The sequence below is a fragment of the Limulus polyphemus genome, unplaced genomic scaffold, assembly GCF_000517525.1.
Source record: "Limulus polyphemus unplaced genomic scaffold, Limulus_polyphemus-2.1.2 Scaffold602, whole genome shotgun sequence".
In the NCBI taxonomy this organism is placed as follows: domain Eukaryota; kingdom Metazoa; phylum Arthropoda; class Merostomata; order Xiphosura; family Limulidae; genus Limulus; species Limulus polyphemus.
The window spans coordinates 233980-251986 of record NW_013666212.1 but is presented as its reverse complement, the minus strand read 5'-3'; the positions used below and the strand labels follow the sequence as shown (position 1 = coordinate 251986).

The 18007-nt window shown below is 32.8% G+C and overlaps 1 protein-coding gene across 4 annotated transcripts in view; it reads right to left on the bottom strand.

Annotated features, from left to right (window-relative positions):
- Positions 1–18007, bottom strand: part of LOC106459404 (eye-specific diacylglycerol kinase-like) — a 284650-nt gene that overhangs the window by 42259 nt on the left and 224384 nt on the right. For all 4 annotated transcript variants that reach the window (XM_022385894.1, XM_022385893.1, XM_022385892.1 and 1 more), the window contains exons 4-9: positions 12806–12883; positions 12442–12495; positions 10819–10887; positions 8910–8942; positions 6358–6510; positions 4466–4537 (exon numbers count right to left, since the gene is read on the bottom strand). In XM_022385894.1, the coding sequence (XP_022241602.1) occupies positions 4466–4537; positions 6358–6510; positions 8910–8942; positions 10819–10887; positions 12442–12495; positions 12806–12883 (459 nt within the window). The remainder of the gene's footprint in view (positions 1–4465; positions 4538–6357; positions 6511–8909; positions 8943–10818; positions 10888–12441; positions 12496–12805; positions 12884–18007) is intronic.

The window sequence follows — 18007 nt, the reverse complement described above, 5'->3', positions numbered from 1 at the left end:
CGTTGGTAAAAGAGTAGCCCAAGAGTTGGCGGTGGGTGATGATGACTAGCTGCCTTCCCTCTAGTCTTACACTGCTAAATTAGGAACGGCTAGCGCAGATAGCCCTCATGTAGCTTTGCGCGAAATTCAAAAACAACAAAAAAAAACCCTCGACTAGCTTTATGTGAGTGTACGAAAAAAACAAACAACCTACAAGTTAACCATCAAAAACATTTTTTAAGATATGAAGTGTTTGTATCTTAAGGAGATTTTTGGTTGAGCTCAGACAACCCGAAAACATGATACAGAAAATATTTCACTGATTCACTATGGCTAACAATTCACTAAAATTGCTTTACGTAAACTAATCGATAAACTTCCAGGTGTAATTTTGTTTTTTTCTTTCAACATAAAAATATTGAATTCTTTTACAAGTTCAAACAAAAACACGGTGGATTTATCTCTCGCAACTTTTTTTTTTTGATGTACTGTCAATTTTTATTGTAGCACAGATAAATAGAATATCTTGCTAACAGTACAGAGAAAGAGAGAGACGTTAGCTTACATTGTTCATATTGAAGCCTTGGAACACACTATCGCTTGCAATTGTTTTTACTTTACGTCTTTACTACGCTTTAGACTTGAGCAGAAACAGTAAGATTGGAGGAGATAAAACGATTAGTAGGACATGCAGGAATGAAGTCACCTAGAATTACATGAAGCACACTAAATTCGTTAGGGTTTTATTTCATTACATAATATGTGTTGCAGCTAGATATACATCGAGGGGTCACTGCCAACTTGTAGTTGTAATCACAGACCCTACGGAAAAAATCAAATTATATTTTATATGTCGTTTTATACTAATGAGTGCATATTGTAGATATATATATTCAACTAAACTTAACTCTTTCATTATCTCATTCTCAAGCGAACTAGTGTTTAATGATAAATAGCAGAATTGACAGGCCTTATCATTTTTCAATAACGATTGTGATTCTTTTACTAATTACAAATAACTAACGACTTCAAAATTGGAGAACGAATAACTTTTATTTATTTGCCAATTTTTGTCATTATGAATTTTAAAAACCGTTTTTTTTTAAATACACCGTACATAACCTTACTAATCGTTAGAAGAAAAACGTTTTATACCATAAAAAAATCACACCTTGAAATGCTTATAATTAAGTAAGAATATTTCGTCGTGAAAATGATTTTTGTTTGTTTATTGCAAAATTTCTCATTTGACGAAGTATGTCAAGTTTTGTTAAACATACGGAAATAATAAATAGTCAGGATTTCAAATTATTTTTTAATGTATAATGATTCTAAAATTTGAAACTACTTGCCCTAGGGAGTTAAAAAATATGTTTAGCAAACATAAATGGTAAGGATGTGGCACAAGTCTATCTGAACGCTACTGTTCGCGTGTAAACAAATATAGAAATATAATTGAACACTCATGTTTATCTAAGGCTTCTCTATTTAGGGTTTCGTAAACGTTGTCAGGGAAACAAATCATGTATGTAACATTAGTTATTTAACGTTCAGAAACGAAAGCAACCTATCTAAGTTTAAAGTTCCAGCAGACAAGTCTTAAGTTTTAGTTATGGTATACGTATATGTGTGTACGTGTAAAACACAATAAGTGAAAACACAATGAAGAAGCCTAAATTGGTAATGCTGGTTAAAAATATGTTTAACAAAATATTCGACTATGTTCTGCTCCTTTTTTTTTGTTGTCATAATTAAGTTCGACTGTAAGTCTGTAGACATACTGCCGTGCCACTGGGGGCTACCTGAAAGATAGTGTTTTGATAAAATGCTTGGTTTATGATCTACCCGGTTTGCATTTCAATGCTGAATAGAAAGAAAAGTTAAAAATGTTGAACAGGCTTAAAGATTTGCTATCAAAACACTGTCGAAACGTGAAGAGCATTTTGTAAATATTTGAAAATTATATAATAAACCATAAAGAACGTATTACCAAAAACAAAATACTTTTTAACAAGGCCATGTCTTTAAATTTACCGTTAATTCGAACTACCCAAAAGAAATCCAGGCATCATAAGAATAGTATCCAGAGATCAGACAAAAAATAATATTAAGCAGAAAATTATCATTTACGCACAGGTGGTTGAAAGTATGGATACATGAAATAACGATACTAATAATTGCATTTATAGTTGGATATAGTTGGATGATGAATTAATGAACAGATGGATAAGATGAATGAATGGTTGTGATGAAGGACTCAGAATGGAGCCCGAAACGTCGTCTCGAAGTTAAGAAAAAGTGAAGGAGGATCAGCAGCATTCCTATTCTTATATTATTCATTACCCGGTTTTATTATAATCAAAAATAATGTATTATACTACAGATGGGTCACTAGGTCTGTATGCATGCGTTACTAGTTTAACAACATTGCCTGCTTAAAAAACATGACACAAGACAGTAGAATCAGATCCGAAGTTATGCCAATCGATTTCTCAAGCAAGTGAGCAGTTAAAACTAACACTCGATAAGTTACTTACTTTCTACTAGCCTGACGGATGCCACGGCAACGCTAGCCCAGCATCACTAATTGTGTTGTACAAATTTTTAATGGCTGTATAAGACCAGTCCAATTATTGTCAAAGTAAGAGAATATATCATACGATATTTTTCACCAATAATTTAATATTACATTTTAGACAGTAGTTGGGAAACAAACACAAATTAAAATATTGCATATATCACAAGCCTAAACCTATGACTAAAACTTCACATCAACAGTAAAAACAACAATACGAAGAGCACAGTTTTCCTTACAATTCTTGTTGTGGGAAAGACGTGGCTTAGTGGTTAGCGTATCCTGACTGTGAATCTGGGGGTTTAGGGTTCGCGTCCCGTTGTCGTAAAACGTGCTCTACACTTTGGAACTGTAAATATGTTATAAAAGTGACGCTCAAATCCCACTATTAAATCAGACTAGAGTAGCCCAAGGCCTAGCTAGCTATCTTACCTCGTCTATCAGTTTAAAATTAAAGTAAAGTAACTTTGGTAAAGTTACATAATACCGACGTTTTATATACATACACACAAGTTTTCCAAAATAGGAGAATTCTTTCATTTGTTTTATATCAGTTTCTATGAACGTATAAAGTTTCTTTATTAACCTTTCTTGAGTTATTATTCAAGCAATAGTTATTTGTCAATTTAGGGAACTTCAACAGAACAGACATCTAGTCGCATAACATTCTTGTGATATATTCCTTTTGGCACATTAATACCTTCTTTCATTAGACACATCGTCAGTTCCAGTCTTTTTCAGTATTCTATACTTATCTTGTAATTCTTGAATATGCAGTTTCTACCAAACACCTTATTTCTCTATGAGTCAGGTATCGTCTTCGAATATACTCAAGTTAAAAATGTTTTCAGTAGTATTTTCTGTTGTTTTTTTTACTTTTAGTATAGAAAGTTCTACTATCTATACAAGTAAATACCGCACAATATACCGATCTAAGTAACGCAGTTGATTTTTTTAATATATAGAACTTTCTGAATAAACCTAACATCGCCTATTTTCATAGGTATGTATGTTTAAATCATATAGCAAAGTTTCACTTTAACAACACATCAACTGATTACACTTTGGATGATAATTTCAACACTATAATTGAAATATGTCATCAGATACTTAATACAAATCAAACACAAAAATACTGTGTAATATATTTAGTCTGCCAGTACATGATGTTTACTAAGACTATCTTCTCAAACTCCCTTTACCATATTGAAAATTTCTATTGCAATGATAAGACTTTATTGTAAAAAAAAGTACTTTAATATTCTATCGAGTGAATGAAACGAAATAGATAAAAACAAGAAAATCATTCTGAAAATTGTGTTAAGTGATATTCTTCGGACTGCATGAACAACTTACATAATATTGTCGGAAAGTTTAAATAAAAGAAAATGCAATTTTAGGAAATGTCGTTTTCCTTTTGTCTAATAATTTGTGAACAAAACCTCCAGCAATGACGTCACCATTTATAATTTGATAATGCTTTTAACAGTAGCGGAAAACTGTCATCATTATTGGGATCGTCCTTCCCAATTCTAGCATCGCAGTCAACTGTGATGGTAATGAGTAGCACTCAATTCTAAACTAATTAGTTTGGTTTTAAGGAACTTTTACTTTCCTATATATTCTTATTTTCAAACCTAGTCACGTCTTCTAAACGTTCCGGGGAAATCTTATTACACTGACTTCGTTCAGATAAAAGGATTAAAAAAAGCCTCGCCGATGTTCACCATGAAATAACTCAAATCCTTTTTGTTTTTAAGTCTAAATTTGAATTTGTAACTTCAAAAGTTTTAAAATGAAAAAGAAAGACATATACATTTATTTTTGTTAGCACAATTTACATTCTGTTGAATACCTGCCGAAAAGAAACGCTTTAATTATTATAATGCCAACAAAAATTTATCGTCTTACCTCTTTCTTGGTTTTCCTCTTTGTAGATCCTCTTTTCTTCGGCGACCTGCGCAGAGAAGACTTAAAAGATCCCTAAAAGAATAACAATAGAAGGTATGTAACATTGAAAATACGATACAGAAGCAGACATCGAAGATAATTAAAATTCAGGGTAACATCTGGTTGTGACAACAAGGTTGTTTATGTAGGTTTCGAATGAATAAATGACGAGCTTTGCCAGAAATATAAAGTATCACAGTATTTGACTGGAATGCTCATTGTAAGTTGATTAATTTGTATTGAAAAAATTAATGCAAAGGCTGAAATTATTTTAATTAACATGTTATTCAGACAAAGTAGAAAATAGTATCAACGTTTAGTATAAATTCACTTTATCGTTTCTGCATAATCTTTGTATAAACTTATGCAAATCTTGTACGATTTTCTTTAGAAAAAAAACAAACTCGGACAAACGTATTGAAGTGGATACGGACACGATCTTATATCATTGTAGCATCTTAAATATTTGACTGTGCTAAAAATTGTGTGTTCCTGAAAAATCAAAATGATACGTTTAACTACCTTCACTAAGATTGTGGCGACAGGATACAATCGTTATCATGGTTAGTAGCCTTTTCGAACGCTTAGTCTAATTGGTAATTAGTTACTATTTTTCCTAATATTATTATGGCGTACTGTTATAAGCTAGTTATTAGTTTATGTTCTACATTCTAATTTGCTACCATCTTCAGAAGACTTATAAGAAAGGTTGTGCGTGTTGGCAAAAATCGGGATTCAATATTGGGTCTTCTTGTTAGAAAGGTAGGTGTAGTAATAAAACAGAAGATAGTATCCCAACTCTTGAGTCCATATACAGCACCCCTCGGGACTTCCATGATGAAGGCAACAGATTAGCAGTCGTAGGGTAGGATATAAACTAATAAATAATTAGTATGTCATAATGATAGTAATTAATAACAAATCAGGCTTTGATGATCGTAATGTCAAGTAAAATCCATCCCATGCCCAAACAGCACATAGGAGCTGGTGCTGAACACGGGTTTCAATGACACAGGAGATGAGAATGGTGAAACATTTTTCCTGGATGGGATGTCAGTCTATCGCAGGTTAATACCTGATTATTCAATGGTATCCATTATACAGTTGAGAAGCTTGAAACAATTGGGGAAAACTATTTTGCTCAAAGACATAATATGTCGCGAGTTAGTCTCAAACTCGCAAGCTTTAAGTACGAAACTCTAACGACTGGGTCACGCTGTCCTCTTCCCCCTGGTGATCGTATAAGCAACTAAACATAACAAAACAACAAAGAGCCACGTTTGGGATGACATTTTGACTCCACTGAACTAAGTAAGCAATACTTTATATTATTCTACAATCTACTAGACCTGTTTATTCAACAAACGAAAGTTTATCAAACTAACGAATTTTAACGCATTATTCAAAATCTTAATTTATTCAGATCAGCCAGATGTAATAAAAACTTATTTGTTCATTTACATAAAAATGTTATTCGAAATCTAATAATGATAGATTTGGGTAATTTAAGAAACACAGGTTTCCACATGGTACAATGTACTCCACAATGTGTGATGATATTATAAAGTAATGTAGATTTCCATATGGTCCATTAGACTCCACAATATACGATATTATAACATAACATAGATTTTAATATGGTCCAATAGACTCTACAATGCGTGATAATATTATAAAGTAATATAGAATTTTATATGGTCTATTGGATTCCACAACATAATTTTCAGTCACACGTTAACACGGGTTATAGGAAACTATTAAGCCCACACCGAGATCGGGTTGTTTTCTTGCTTTGTAGCAGACGGAAAACAATTAAAACATAAACAATAGTTCGTAATGCCATTTCTACTCACTTTCCGGGGAAGTTTTACTATCCAAGATGGAGGAACGATGATGTCGGTATGGATTCCCAGAGTGCAGTGTTCTTCGAGCTTTTGCATATTAAAACATTGTTCCTTATTATGATAGGCTGTTTTACACCACGAACAACTGATACCCACGATTTCCTGGAATTAATAGTAGGTATATCTTAAAGAACACACTTTCTTCCACATTTACAGTTGTCGTAACATGTAAGCTATATCTAATCTTAATATCAACAGTACACACATATTACCAACTTAAACTTTTCTCTCATGAAGAGCTATTATCGGTACGGAGGTTCTTGACTTTATATACGTGTATTACAGGTTTGTGCCAAGTCTGCTATTTTGCTAGATCTCTGATTTTATACAACTTTTATAAATGGAATACAAATTGGCCAAAATACCGTAATAAAACCTACAGTGTAACAATTGAGATGTTTTCCACAACATGGTTCTCATAAGAACAACACAACATTAGACTCGTCCAACTAATCAGTTTATTAAGAAAAATTGCATATTTTAAATTAAATCCCAAATTGCCAGTTGCTATTGCTGTTGGACCTGTCGTGGCCTAGTATTCAGTGTGTTCGGACGGTGAATACGAGGATTCACGAGTCGCGATTCACAGGGTACACCATAAGAGTGACAATTAAATCATATATTTGATAACACAAGAACAGTCCAAGGAACGCCGGTGGGTACTGTTGACTAGTTGTCTTTCTTTTAGTTTAACAGTAGAATATTCGAGACTACCATGCCTAGACAACCCTTGTGTAGCTTTGTGCAAAATTCCACAAAAACTACAACTGTCATGGTCTGATATAGCTATGATATGTTGTTACATGTAGAGAGTGTCTCAAGAAGGCAGGTTTCCAAACTGAAGATATTATATTTCTAATTAATAGTTTTGTGTTCAAATGACAGAATGAAAGTCGTTAAACTTCATTAAAGAAATTTACTAAATATTTTTGAGTAAAACGAAGTTCAAAAGAAAGGTTCTGAAGAAAACTCCATCTTTCGATCCCCTCTAAAAACAACACCAACAAGAAACAAATGAACTTTCTCTGCCATCTACAGAAGTAAAGAGAAAAAGATTTCGTGTTCGAAAGTTGCGTGAAAGTTAAGAGCTCATCAAGACCGAAAGCGGAACATGAAAAGAGGAACTGGATTGAAAGTTACGTTAACGTTGATTGGTATGTCGTTATACTTCGTTCTGAAACTGAAACGATGCAGTGGGAAAAAAAATACTATAGACGAGCCAATTTACCTATTAACATCGTTATTTATGACAGATAAGCACGATTATGTGAAGAAAGGGATAATTCATTTAGATAGTATGCTTTATGATAAAAAAATGTACATGATCAAAGCTACACTTAAACCAATGTCAAGCACCGTGACACAAATAGCAGGCTAACGAAAAACTTTACATAACATAAACAAAGACAATGATTTTAAGTTGGTTTCGCATTAACACAACAACATACCTTCAGGAATAATTTGTTGGTTGCTGATATTTGCTCAAGATCAATCTGTGTTAAACGGCCCTAATTTTTAATTAATAGGCTAGAGGGAGGAAGTTGGGCAACAGCGCCCACCGCCATCTCATGCTTTATTCTAATCAAACAGTGGAATTTTACTGTCGCTCTTATAATGCATCCATGGCTCCAAAATGCGGAGCCGGATTTCACGGTAAGGGAGGCAAACCATTAATCCTCTGATTCACAGACTGGCATGCTAATCACTAATCCATGACCCATCAAAAACAAATAAACATACTTAGGACCTTAAATGTCTGATGACGTTAAAACAGAACTGGCAAACTACTCATATCGTCAGTATTTCAGTGTCTTTTGATTAGTTTGTTTGGGGCAGTGTTTATAATTAATAAAGTCAAATTTTCAAGTACAATGCAAGCCTAGAATAGTATATTTTGAGAAGATTTATTCTATCCGTATAAACAAGTCGAAAATCTATTCTAAGTTTCTAAGTAAATTTAAATAAATAATTCTAAGTATCAAATTAATAAAACTAGCTTTAAAAATTTGCAAAAATACATTTAACAAAGATAAAATTTTACTAGTTTTGATTATAAAACTTATATTAACTTAAGTTTAATAATCAATCAAACTAATAGAGGATATGTATAAATATTAAATACACTATTTCGAAACTGCACAGAAAATCTGAAAAAGCAAATCAATTAGTCTGAGTTTCATACAAACATTCTAAGCACGTATATAAGTTACTGAACAAATATTTAATTCAATTGAACCAACGAACAGTTCATTTATTTTCAGGGTTAATTAATTTTTTTAACCCGGAGCTAAATAGACAATCAAAGTACTGATGAGCTTGTTTTGAAAGTCAATTTATGTTGTTTACAGTAAACTTAAGCTGCGAAAATATCCAGAAAAACAAGTGCATTTATTAATACAAATAATATATATATATGCACTCTTCTATCAAAACTAGTGAAGTATTATACACGACATGAAAAACACACAAAGAAAATTATGTTCAGAAAATACGAAACTTACCTTGCTGGCAAATGAGAGTTTGGACTGGAAAGCCTATAAAAAAAATGTAAAATTTAGACAGAAATTGTAAAATAGTAACCCTACTTGCAATGAAAAATCGCATATTTATCATTTCTTTAGTTAAAGTTACCACTATTTAACTCTAGGCTTATAACGCTAAAGATCGGGTTTCGATACCCGCGGTGTGCAGAGCACAGATGATCTAATGTGTAGTTTTGTGCTGAACAACTTATAAAGTGGATCACAATGAAATATTTAAGAACTGTGCTCCATTTATCTAATTTCCTGAAGTAGAAGAGCATTTTCTGGATAAAGGTCAATACCTTAAAATGGATTTTTTAAGCTTTACAAGTATTACCTCAGCTAGCTGCCCCTAATTTTGAATTAATAGACTAGCGAGAAGGCAGTGAGCTAACAAACAGTACCCACCGCCATCTCTTAGGCTACTCTAATCGAATAGTGGAATCTGGCCGTAGCTTTAATAACGCATCCACAGCCCCAAAATGCTGAACAAGATTTGCGGCAACGGGACGCAAACCATGAATCCTCGGATTGACAGTCCGGCACGTTAACCATAAGGGTTTGCTTGGCTGCTGCTAAATACAGTAGTTAAGTATCGAAATCTAGCAGTGTAAGTCCGCAGACAAAACGTTGCGCCATTGGGGATAACCATAAGGGAATACCTCAACAATGATATTTAGCTGTTATTTGGCAGTAAGAAAAGTATAGCTTTTAGTTCAAACATATATATGTGTGTGTATGCCATAAAGTATGATAAGGTTACGAAAATATTTTTAACGCTTAGAATAAAATGCTCAAATTACCAGGAAAATACCATTTCACAAACGCATTTTTGAATATATTTATATATCTTAATTTATTTAATACTATTTCAAGGTTCAAGAAATCTTATTTCTAAACACTTGGTTATTTGTAGTAATCCATGTTTATTTGTCATGCGTAAAATTCCTCATGGTAAAATATAGCAAACCGGAAGAAAAAAAAACAGGCCAAAAATTATTTATTTCAATTACTGTGGCAACGTAAATTTAAGTATTATTGCATAATATTTACAAATTAAAGCGTTAAACTCGAATAAAAAAAATCATCTGTAAAGCCGATTCAATGGTTATTTATTTTCAAAAGGAAGAGAACGTTATTATAAGCTTCTTTTAACCCTTTATCATTGCAAACGATACCTTTCGATAAACACAGAAGTTCTGAATCCAACTGAATCTAAAATGTCATCCACAGCATTGAAAACCCAGCTAAGTAACTGATGGAACATACAACCCATCTGAAGTGAGTCTTGGCTACTTGACTCAGTTGGAGTGTTAAGCGTAGCCTAACTCACTTCAACGAGTCATTTAGTTCTCTTTTTTTTGTTTTGTTTGAATTTCGCGCAAAGCTACACGAGGGCTATCTGCATTAGCCGTCCCTAATTTAGCAGTGTAAAATTAGAGTGGGATTGATCGTCACATTATAACGCTCCCACGGCTGAAAGGGCGAGCATGTTTGGTGTGACGGGGATTCGAATCCGTGACCCGCAGACTGCGAGTCGAGAGCCCTAACCACCTGGGCCATGCCCCGCCAGAATAAGACACAATCCAATGACTTTGCTGGGCTTCATAGCAGGATACAGAATGAAATAACTCTGAAGGTCACCTAGCTCCTGTAACGGCTTAAGTTAAAATGCGATAAACGCAATCTCTTCAGTAAATATTATTTGAAAGTTCATATCAATCTGCTTGAATAGTATGTAATATATAGAACGTCTGAATCCGGAGTAAGAAAATTTTAAGACATTTTATTCTCCAAACATTCGAATATATTTTTATATCAACACAAGAATAACTAACAGTATTTGAGAATGGAAAGGAGACTAAATAAAAATGGAATCGGTTCCTACCTTTCCACATTGTTTACAACGTCCTTTCTGCTGTCGCCGGTGCACCCAGTGATGATGAATCACAGTTTGCTAAAAAATGTCCAGTGAATATCAAATATTCCTACAGAAAACAATTGTTTCCAACAACACAGTGTAGGCGATTAACTTGTTTTATTGAAATTTATAATATGGAAGATCGAAAACAGATTTTTCGAGTAAACCTAAAACCTAAATTTATATTGAGGTTTGACTGGGGCTTCTTCTACACCCATTTCAATATTTGCAGAGAGACAAAGAATTTGATAGGTTTTGTCCTTATCCTGTTTTAATTTCGTACTGGGGGAAACGCGTACAAAACATATTTTTTTTTGGTTGTGGTATTTTGAACTTGAATGCACGAAGCTTATAAAATGTGAAGGCAGAGATGTGTGTTTGAAGTAATTAAAACAGTAAAGTGACCTACCAAGACTACTTACGTATGAGGTTAAGTACGTAGAGGTCTGAACGAATCTGATGGTCGTGCGGGGCGTCTCAATAGCTGCGAGGTTACATTTAAGCGGGTTAAACCTATTCCACAACACATTATACCTACCAGACATCTTTGATAGAGAAGATACTTTGAGCCAAATGGTCTAATCGAAAATGACAAACCGATTGACTTATCTAATAAGAGACGCTTTCAATTATTAAAACTTAAGAAGGTGACGGTACCGGTACTCTAAGTATCTATAAACAAATGAAGAAATTCATACACAAAACCTTAACACATATACACTGCTGCCTGAGATGGGGCTCTAAGAGATGATAGATCAATTCCCCAAATGCCTTTCTATTTACAATGCATGGTACTATTTACATCTGCCCCTCTTTTACGCATATGGTGACATCGTCCGTACTTCCCTACTCCTTATTTCATTTTTACATTATTCAATGAGGTTTAAAAAGCTTCTCACGCACACATACGTTGCTATTTTAATTGTATAGATTATAGTTTCAGTTGTCATTACTATTCTAAGAAACTTCTCCCTATACACATATTATACATATAACAATCTATCTACTTCCCAAAGCAAACTACAATTCTATCAAATTGAACAACTGGAGATAAGAGAATGTAACATAATAGCGTTCTCCTAACTTAATGGTATTGTTTTGAACTTCGAATGATTATCACACTGAAGTTTTCTTCGCTACAGTAATAACAGACATGAAGGTAGATATATCTAATTATCCTAAATTAGGTGTCACCAAACAGTGGTCTGTGACCCCAAGAGGATCGTGGAGGAATTCTAAGTGATTCGCAAACGGGTTGAGAAAACTTAACAAATCGCTTTGAAATACTTGTCTATTATCCCTTTCTAGACAGGAAATGTATCACTGATATCCAGAAAATTTATCTTTTTTGATATCTGAAAATTGGGAGACTTATTCAAGTCCATGAAAAGGAGGCTTAGTCTTAAAAGGTTTGAGAATCCCCGTCATAAAGAAACACAAAGAAACTGTAAAATAAAGAAATTACGTGAAAGACCTTCTTTCAAATTGAAGCTATTTGTGAGCCCTTGCAAAAAACAAAAAATTGAATATTTTAAAAATGCCTCTGAAGTATCAGAGTTTCCATCTTTATCTTAAGAAGATAAAACTTACCTCTCTGTATTGTCTAATACCAACATCTTTAAATGTTGGTTTGCAGTAGAACTTCTGAAATCAGGAAAAGAAAAACACACAATATAAATGAATACATTTACACGATAGAGAATTTATAAAACTTTAAAATTCTTATGTTATTTTGGATCATTCGTGTACAATCACATTGCTTATTTGCATTACATATATATATATATAGGTAGGAGCCTGTGTTATGGACAAAAATTATTAATATTAATGGCATTACAACTATATGTATGTGTATGTGTTTCGTTGTATCTGTATCCAAAGTGTCGGATGTGTCTTTGCGGTAGTTTTATTAAAGTTATATTTCATATTATTATTATGGAAAAGACACACTTACCTTTTCTATCAGGATACTGATGCAACTTGTGTGAGCGGTTATTTTACAAGCAGGACATTTCATGCGAGGGCCTTGTTTCTAAGAAGAAAAATTGTTATTTACGGTTATTAAAATCATAGACTCGTGCAAATTTAAAAAATAAAAACAAAATGTATGCTTAAAAAGAGCAGCAACAAACTAATGCAATAATATAATGTAACAAACTTTAGCATTCTTTAACCATAATTGAATATAAAATAATCCACCATTTCACAACACTTGATTGCAGCGTAATCCACCCGGTATTGACACCTAACACAAAATATTCCCGTGGCTACACTTGAATACACAATAATTATTATTTTAACCATGCTAAAAAATAAACAATAAAGCATCTTTCACTTCAATAAAAAATCCACCCTTGTAATAGATTCATTCGACGGGAATCGAAGTTTAATGATGAACAACAGGAAGACAGCAGCAGCAACAACGAACATTTGACACTTGCATGTTCAGTAACAAACATTTAATTCTTGAACGTTTCGGAATATACACATTTCATCTTCGGCAAGCTATACTGAACATGGTAAATTATTAGGTACAGACATTTTACAAAATTTAAACATTCTATAAATTCACAATTCGCACACATAGTGTCTTGATTACGACGTTCAAAGTCATGTTATCTGGATCATCAAAGATTGAACTTTTAATTAAATAAAGTTTATCTATTATAAATGAACTCCCAACTTAAACAATAACATAATTTCATTACAATAAAGTCTGTTCTAAATACTTGTATAATATTGTTGCATAATTCTATTCTTTGTTTATTTGTTTGTCTTTTAATTCATTTCATACTTTTATTCTGTATTTTAATTACTTTTTATAGAGTGTTTAAACTTTATAAAATGTCTGTACCCAATAATTTACCATGTTCAATATAGCTTGCTGAAGATGGAATGTGTATATTCCGAAACGTTCAACAATTAAATGATTTTTACTGAACATACACGTGTCAAATGTTCGTTGTTGGTGCCGTCGTCCTATTGTTCATCATTAAAGTCCACCCCTTTAAATGTACTTTAATACAGATTTAGAATCCGCTATACTTGCAGATCTTCATTACAGCTTGCGTACAAAATTATTTATTTTCTAAACATACTTCTCTAAAATACGAAATGATTCACCATGAACGACTAATACGTACAAGTTAAATCACAATTAAATCAAAAATATCAGCTATTGCCACATAACTATACTTGTGTATTTTTATGTCTTTTGAATGACTCATCACAATCAGCTAATTCTATCTAATCTAGAAAAATGCAAAATTACGTACTTAGTAAATAAGAAATCGTCCAATTATCAAACTTATTGTGTATTCCTGTAAGATAATATATCGTAGAATTCAGTAAAATGTTCAGAGCATAAGATGATCAGGGCATAAAAAAATAAAGTTTATCATTATTACCTGGAACTATGGTAGAAAAATCATATTAAATTATTGCTTTCACGCATTTTACGTGTAGACATCACATTGCGTTTAAAATTCTAAATTATACGTAACAAAATGTAAAAAAAAAGAATAAAATATTTTATAAAGCATTGTAACTTTTACGTCACATGTTTGAAAGAAGGAATCAGACAATAAATAAGTGTATTCTAACCCTAAAATATCTACCTGCTGAAAACTAAAAGTATTTTTTGAGCGAATACAAACTCAAATGTTTAATTTTGGTTTATCGGGATTATCTCGTCTAACACATAAACGACTTCGCTTTCAGTGAAATATTTTATAACAGGGACAATATCATCATTTGGAATACTTAGAGGCCATCCATGGACTGAGGACACACATGTACTACCTTTGATAACTGGAAAAGAAACAGCTGATTCTAAAAGAAAAGCGTGCAACATTTAATACAATAATTCTAACTTTAAGAATACAGTTCTCATTTATACCAATTTAAATTTACGTTAAACTTGCATTCCTATTTCATACAATCGGAACCCACGTATAAAAGTAACTAAAATATCTTTAAGCTCTCTCTCTCGGGTACATTCTTCATCTGGAAGTATAATACTTCATTGTCATCTGAGATTATGACATGCAGTTTACACAGAGTTTGGCCGTAATGTGATTCGTACTCAGTTCATAGGAAAACGTTTCCCATCCCTTGAATTTTCTACCCTTAATAACACTTGTCATTATATTTATTGTTCTTCATTTTCCATTCCATTAGTAGTATCAACCTTCCTACAGATAACTGCAGGCCACGAATGGCAGTTTAAACGTGACACATAGTGGGTTGGACCACCCACGTCCGCTTACCGTTTTAATCTAGTATCATATATGAGTCATGCTAATAGAAATTAAACCTGATAAGGGTTATAATTGGTATGTTGTTGTTTTTTACTTCAGCAGATAGATTTCAGATCAAGTCATATTTGACTCTTCCCATTCTGTATCTATGTCCTGGTTTCATTCAACTGTCCTTTAGAGAAATGGTCCTTGTTTTGTTGATAGGCTGTTGGATATTGTTTTGTAACGGATGGATGTTTTACTATATTACGATCTTCTTCTTTTAGATGCTTAGCACAGCACTATTCTACGGTTTATAAGAATTAATATGTGCTATATTTAAAAGGTTATGCGTTTGAAACCGAGTCTCAATCACGATCATTTCGATTGATGCTTAGATTACAACTGTACGAAATTAACATACATGGATTTCACATTACGTGTTAGTCTTACCATCATCCCTGAATTTCACGAAAAGTATATATCAAATATTTGCAAACGTTTTGTAATTCATTCCGTTAGACAGAAGAAAACAATCAATTTGAAAATATCCTTTCCTTATTATTTGAACTATTTATTGTAATGCAGAGTACTATGCTACTTACATTGTACATTCAAACAGGCCTCTTCTCTTTGTAACCCTCAAAGTGCTATGATACTTAGATTTTATGCTCACTCAACTGTTATGGGTCACAACTTTTTATTCCAACTGCTTCTTGTAATTACAACAGTGTTATGCTGCCTAACTTTACGTTAAAGTCAAGCCTACATATCTGCCGGTTTATGGTGTCCTCTTCTTGAAAACAAAAAGTTTATGAATGTAACAAAATGCTCATTTGAGCAGTAAATCACTTTGGGGTCGTTCAACAACAACGTAGGATTCACAAATAGATTTACAAAGTGGATCAGTTACATAGTATTGATACACTGAAGAAGGGCAAACTTTTATGAATTTTATTATCCCAGGATCCTTAATAACGGCATCGCCATTTTCGGTAATAAAACTCACAATAGGCATCTATCTCCCAAGGCGATATTTATAAGTAATTGAACAGCACTATATAATTAACAAAAACATTTTCAAAATAGGATTATTAATTAACTGATTAGTTTTTCACATATAATTAATCAATCGATGAATTATTTGAAATCAAAGGGTTTGAAAATTTCATTTTGAATATTCTTTTAGATTAAGGGACCATATATTGCATTGTTCTGCTTATATAGACACACACTAGAACTGAACGTAAGTAGTTACGAAAAAGATTTTCAGTAAAACTTATAAAAGTATTAAAAACTACCAAATATGAAAACAAAATTCAAAGTAATTTTCCATAGATTCCTTTAGAAAAATAGAATAAATGAGAGAAATGACATGGAAATTAAAGTAAACAAATGGTCCACTACTGAGAGGAAACGTACGACTTTTTTATTACGACTTACAGAGTAGTTAAATGTAAATATTTCGAACTTTTATCTTGTAAATAAATGGATAAAAAGGTACGTAAAAGCTTTCCTGAAACTAGTCAAAGATAACTAGACAGTTAGTTTGATGAATGATCTTCGTTTAAACACAGATAATATGAACAGGGACAGATGAAGGGAAAACCTTTGATTTCCCGTCCAAATTTACTGAGCTCCATCGTCAAGACAGATTGGTAAACAAAATCATTTGTTCTTTTTTTTTCCGAAAGATAGCAGACCGTGGAGCCCATTATATGATAAACGACACTCGGGTTGTTGTTTAGCTTCGAAATTGCTATGGCTGTTGACAGGGTTAGTTTTGCCCCATGGCTCATCTTTCTGTGCTGTCAAGAATCTTATCGAATAAAATGACAAGTTTCCTTTTCTCAACCTTCAAATTACAGCCTTGCAGACGAGATGTGTAAAAGGCGTTTGCTTATCTCCGTCTTTAGGGGACGAAATCTATTGATGTCACTGTTTACTAAAAGAATTATGGATGGGTAATAAAAGTACCTCATGGCATCAACATTGGTTACAATACAGACAAAGAATTACCCAGTATTTTGTTTTGCCTTTCTTGTACTGATGACGAACAACGTGGTTATTTAGTTTTGGGGTACGCAGGAAAATATTTTTTCTTTCGTTATCTTATGCACATTAAGGATATATATATATGAAACATAAAAAAAAGGAATTCCAACACTGATAAACATATATATATATATATATATATATATAAGTTAAAAAACAGGGCCAACTTGACAAAAGAAACAACATTTTCAAGACTTAATTCCGATGACCGTGAACACTCTCTACCGTTTTAGCTAAGGGTGTGTGGTATAGATGACATTCAATCTCGTTATTGGATTCAAAGAACCGGATAAAGATCTTATAGCGACGTGTACTGTTGTCATATCTCTGGCCCATAGCTCAAAGTAAGGCCAGCAATATCTGAATTCTCTGACCACGTACTTCTAATGTGCCGTTGAGGTTAAAATTTTCAATTCTAATTAGCTAGATGTTAAACAAATACGTATTTAATTTGTCTAATGGTCGAACTAGATCAAATTGGTGATAATGGCTTTGGTATCCATTAAGTAAAGCTACTTGTGCTCACACGCACTTATAAGTAAGCAAGTGAATAGTTCTAACACTTCATCTCTAAATAACAATGATGAAAGTTGTATAAAAACCAAAATTGAGATGTTTATTATGAAATTGTAATCTAAAAAGAGAAAAAATTAACCTAAAAAGAGAAAAATTTGACATTGCCTGTCCTTTCATATATATCAAGAACGCCAAGTTAATTCCTAGCTCCATTAGATTCCCTCTCCTTTGGCTCAGCAGTATGCTTGAGAGCTTGTAACGTTAAAATTCGTGTTTCGATCTATGTAATAAGAACTGCACAAATAACCCAAGTTTGGGTTGAAGATGCTTTGATTTCGTCTTAAAAT